Source organism: Syzygium oleosum, unplaced genomic scaffold (assembly GCF_021117445.2).
Source record: "Syzygium oleosum isolate NSW1041296 unplaced genomic scaffold, Sole_v2.1 Sole_v2.31, whole genome shotgun sequence".
NCBI lineage: Eukaryota > Viridiplantae > Streptophyta > Magnoliopsida > Myrtales > Myrtaceae > Syzygium > Syzygium oleosum.
In genome coordinates, this window is record NW_026607515.1 from 471,209 (window position 1) to 476,746 (window position 5,538).

Sequence of the window (5,538 nt, forward strand, 5' to 3'; positions counted from 1 at the left end):
TGACTCGTTTATACATTTAATAAAATTTTACTATTATAAATCCCAAGGATATGATACCATTCTCATGTTTAGCTCCGTCCTTTCCATCTTATTTACATGAATTAATCTTTCTCACAATTAGATCATAAGAATTCCCTTTTTTTTTGTTGGGCTAATTCCCTAAAAAAAACTCCCAACTTTAGGCCCAATCTTGATTATGCACTAAAATTTTTTTTTTCCTGAAAAAAAAAATCCACAGCTTTCACTCTAGTCCCAAATCTGTCCACTTGTCCAAAAATCGTCACTGGTTTCTTCATGATTATCAGCTTTAGGAGGTTGCTATTGTTCCATACGAATGTAATGACACGAGTTCTGATAATGAATCTCTAACTGGCCTTGATGTTGATAATCTTTAAAAAAACTAGTAGCGATTTTTGAACGCCTGGGCTGATTCGGGACTAGAGTGAAAGTCGGGAATTTCTTCCGAGACAGGATTGAGATTGGATCTAAAACTGTGATTTTTTTTTATTAGGGGAATTAGGCCTATTCTTGTTAATTTACTTGTTCAAATTTTATTCGGGCTAGGTTTTAGGCAAGTGGTAGTGTTAAAATTGAAAATGTGACTCTTCATTCCCGAAATGAACAAGTTGAATCTTGAAGGAAGTTGTCACAAGAACAAGAACGAAGGAGCTCGACCGATGACAACCGGGGAAACAGTTGTCCCAAGGTTACCGAGCAAAAAGACATTATTACCCCTGGAAAAAGTCGCGCGACTGGCGTACTTTTAAGGAGAAATGTATAAAAATCACAGGTTTGACTTTCCTTGGACACGGCGAACATCAGCACGTGGGGGCCGTGAGGAGCCTTACGCACGTTTCGAATATGACCAAATTGGCTGCGGAGGAAAAAAAAATATATATTTGCGCAGCCGACAATGCGAGATCACGTCGCCGTCTTTGCCTCTTTTTTTTTTTTTTTTTTTTTGTTTTGGCCATTTTCGTATGTTGATTTCGCACGTTTAGCTCGGGAACCAACTTCCATCACCCGCCCCTTGGGCTCCACGGTTGGAAGATTTGGAAAATTGAGCTCCTGCTCGAAAATCCGACTCTTTGAGTAGAATGTTTGTCGGAATTCATTACCTATTCAGGAGAATTTATTTAAGAGAAAAGCCTTACCTGACCCCGCTCCGTCCCTTATGTCTACCAGAAAAGCCCTGTCATGCGGTGCCGTGCATGTCAGCACCTGCGCTGCCATGTGGAATGGTTGGTGTCCATATTAGCGATTTCCAGCTAAAATTGACCGAACGGATTCAATTGGCAAAACCCGAAGATGTTTAACACTAAATTTGACACAATTGAAAGGTTTAGAATTGAATTGGCCCAAGTGCAATAGGTTTGAGACTTTTTTTGTGATTATTCCTTTGAAAACAAGAGAGCATCTCTTCCTTCTATGCCGATCGACAAAAGAAATTTGGTCGGATCCAAGACTGAAGGTCTAGATTTCGCTCCGGGATATCACTAGAATGACTAAGTGGGTGTCTCGATTTTTTTGAGTCAAAAACTAACTTAGTTTTGTGGTATCTCTGGAGAGCACGAAATGCATTCATCTTTCAGCACCGGCAACCAGATCCGAGCTCAATTGTCGATGCCGACCTCGCCATGAACAAGAACTTCCGGAGATGGAACCCAAAAACTGTTACTCAAGATAGAAGGCGAGTAAACCAACCGGTAGTGTGGACTCCACCGGAGCCGAGCTCCCTGAAAGTCCAACATCGATGGTTCTCCATTCGAAGGATCCTTTGCAGGAGCGATTGCAGGTGCATGTTGGGATTCGAACGGAAACTTGGTCGACGGGTTCGCTAAAATCACCAGAGCTTCATTTGCAATTGGCGTCGAAACCCTAGCGCTTGTAGAGACCCCCACGTACTCGGAGCTGCGAACTGATCTAGGGCAAAGAACTTATCTGCGGGCTGTTGTTGAAACCGATAGGTCATCTCTTTTCCATTATGTATCGGGCGCTGATCGAAGTCCATGGAACTTGCGAGCTTTGTCCTCGCGAAGCCAATCAGCTGACCGACGGGGTAGTCAAGTTCCGTTGTAAGCAGGCCCTTCCATCTAATTGGTTGTTCAAAGATATTCCCTGTTCGAAAGCCTATCAACTTTGTTCTAAAAGTGTTGGTTAATCAATTGAGAAGGCTTTTTTTCGACAAAAAGGAAAAACTCGGACAAACAAAAATAATCCAATTGCCCATTTTGCATGTTAACGTTTGAGGGTTATAGACAAACTTTTTTAAATCAGTCATTTGAGGGTTAGTAATGAACCTTTTAAATCATTTTATCCGTCAAATCCAATTTTGCATGTTTGTATCACGTGTTCTCGTAACGGTCATTCACATCTTTGAGCATATTTAACTCGTCGGGTTAAATTCAAAAACCGTGCATGAGACTTTCATCTCGTGCAAACTCGGTTGAGAATTTCCAAATCGTAGGATGTCATTGGCTGAGGAGGATCACAAGTTGCGCAAATTGTCGTTGACAAAACTCAAGCAGCTCATTTCGGAGTCCCATACTCCAAAGTTTTCGTGGATGTCCATGGAAATCTTGTTCCTTAGAGCGTTGACCAAGTCAAGTCAACCCCGGAGTTTACCCCGTTCCAGAATAAGTCGGAGAAGCCTAAGTTTTCAGAAACAGGCTCAAAGGTCACGACAAGCATATGCAGAATGGAGGAAAACTGATCAGCATTGTTTAATTTTGAGTTTTAAATCGCATGTTGAAACATTAAAATGTTGGATCGAACGACACCGAAGCATGGATACACATGTTTATTCAAATGCCATGTCCTAATGCATGTCATTCGTGCATTATTCATTTGATGGTAGCGCAAAATTTTTTGCCTAATGATTTATCGAACAATGTTGAAGCATCGTTTTATGACGTCATTTCATTATTCGCCGTGTTCATGACTCTATCGAACCGATCTATTCTAGTTAGAGAAAGCGTGGACAATCTCACATTCGAACAAAATTCGCCCTTTTCTTGCTGAGAATTCTTGGAATTGGAATTAAGAGAATCTAAGAACACAAGTTCCTACGACTTAACCACAAAAAAAAATAAAATAAGCAAAAGATTGAATTCTTACGATCAGTAACTTCAAATTCCTCTCTTCCGCAAAATGCATTCTCGTGCACCACCAAACTCCGCAAAAGACTAACGATGTCCCCGTCCGTCCGAATCAAATGTAGTGTAGAATTCACTAATGTTGTCCCTTTTCACACTTTTACCCCCATCTCCTCCGCCTGCGGTCTCCGGTCCTCCTCCCGCAGTGACTGCTGACTCGGGCTCCACTGGCAGCACTCGCCGCCGGCGGCCAAAGCGTCGATGATTGGCCGAATCACCAAAATCCCCTCCCCCGCCACGGTGCATGCCAATGTGCATAGAAAAGCGCCGAACACCATGCCCTTGTAAACGGCATGGTCCGGCATCCACATCACCGAGACCCCCAACAGCAAAATTTCCAAGGGCAGCGACACCAAGACCGCGGAGGCGAGCACGTAGATCCGAGTCCTCAGTCCTTTGTTGATGACGAGGGACATGACCTTCCAACATGACAAGAGGAAGCACAGCGAGAACGTGACCCCAAATGCTCCGAACACGATGATGGACATCAATGGGTACGTGCACAGGACCGTGTCGTTGCCGGACTCATCCTTGGAGATGTATGAGCTCCGCCCAAAGACCTCTGGCAATAGCAGGTCTATCGGCTCGAAGAACACGAACACGATTTGCAGCAAGAGGAGGGGCAGGCAGGCGCCGAACACGAATGCGAGGGCCCACAGGCGGCACGGGTCCTTCTTCTTGATCGAGATGTTGACGAGGAAGAGCACGGTTAACAGGAAGACGGGCTCGCAGAGCCCTAGCGAGAGGACGACGTGGAATTTGCAGAGGTCAGCTTGTTGGCCTTGTGTCAAGGAGGGCAGGAACGGCACGAGGTAGTGGCGCCGGAAGAAGGGCACACGGAGGAGCTCGACGAGGGCCCAGAGGGTGGTCGAGGAGATGAGGAGGAGGCGGACGGTCCAGAGGGAGTTGAAGTTACCGAGGTGCGGGGCGGAGCGGGACTTGAGGCAGAGGTGGATGACGAAGGCGAACGAGAGGGAGGACAGGAGGAGGAGGACGGCGACGAGGGCGAGGAGCGCGAGGTCTACGGCCGTGTCGAGGGGCAGCAACGTGGGCACGACGAACATCTGAAACCGATTGGCACGCAAACGGCGTCTCCCTCCCTCCCTCTAATCTATCTCCGTGTGCTATCTGAAATCTTGATAGTTGCAGAGGGATATCAATTGGAAGGAGATGAACGGGTAAGGGATAAAGCGATCATGCTCCGCGTGCATGGAACTGCATGGGATTGGCATTTGCAGGAGGGAACTGGGATTGGTAGAGACGCACAGAGAGAGAGAGGGAGAGAGAGAAACTGAGTTTTCTTTTGTTCCTTTTGTCTCTCTCTCTCTCTCTCTTTCTTCCTCACATCGCTCTCTCTCTCTCTCTCTATTGCTTTTTTCCCCAAACGGAGAGAAACAGAAGGCGGAGGAAATCAGATGAACAGAAAGATTATGGTGTTTCAGAGAGAGAGAGAGAGAGAGAGAGAGGGTGCATGGATTTCGGGAATGGACGGTTAAGAGGAGTTGGGTTTAGGACATGGCTGGACAGATCGAAGCATCGTTACGATTGAGGTGGTGGTGGTGGTGGCGGCGGGGGGAGCGTTCGTTGGTTGTGTCGTCGACGGTTGATGGAAAATTGGAGTTTTTTGTCTTCGCTTCTGTCGTTTGGCGTCGAGATTTAGGATCTTGTGGACATGTCCTTTCCATTGCACGTTCGTTTATTTAGTTAATTAATCACGGTTGTGTCCCCACACGTAAATTGCGTGGGAAAGCTAGTAATTTACAGTCGTTGATCTGTATAGATGAGAAGAAGACGGATGAACGAAACAAATGGGCAGTGTGTGCACAATTTAAAACATTCGGTTTCGTTCATGTGGATCTTCTTTCATTACTAGATTCCTCGTGTTTAGGGGTGTGCAAAATGGACCGCCCAAATCGGAAACAACCCGATTTGGTCCGGTTCCCAGGAATGTCGGTTTGATTCCCAGTTCCTAAAAATGAAAACAATGTCCGAGCGGTCTAGTTCCCGGTTCCAAGGGGAATCGGACCAGACCAGACTGACTGGACCGAACCAATTACATATACTTTTTTTTTTGTGATTATATGTAGTCGGCATGGGAAATACAATTCCAATTTTAGAATATATGTGTAGTCGTTATGGGGAACACAATTCTAGTTTTAAAATATATGGTATCAAGTACTGGGAAAAAAAAAGTGAAATCGGTTCTCCTGGTTCGGATCTTGGCACCTTGAAACTAGACCAGACCAGGAACCGATCACCCCTACTCGTACTCAGAGAAATATATATGAATGTACATTTTATATGATCTTCGAGTTATGAGGTATTGGTATTGCAAATAGCTATATTATTATTCGGATAATACCAAAGTTTTGATAGGTAACAT

General features: G+C 45.1%; 1 protein-coding gene across 1 annotated transcript; it reads right to left on the reverse strand.

Moving 5' to 3' along the window:
- Positions 1-3,247: 3,247 nt before the first annotated feature.
- On the reverse strand, positions 3,248-4,219 carry LOC115686085 (uncharacterized). Its single transcript, XM_030611276.2, has one exon. The coding sequence runs from the start codon at positions 4,217-4,219 to the stop codon at positions 3,248-3,250; it is 972 nt and encodes a 323-aa protein (XP_030467136.2).
- Positions 4,220-5,538: the final 1,319 nt, after the last annotated feature.

What these genes read in the sequence shown, in the direction of transcription:
- LOC115686085 (XM_030611276.2), bottom strand. Translation starts at nt 4,219, where the DNA reads ATGTTCGTCGTGCCCACGTTGCTGCCCCTCGACACGGCCGTAGACCTC.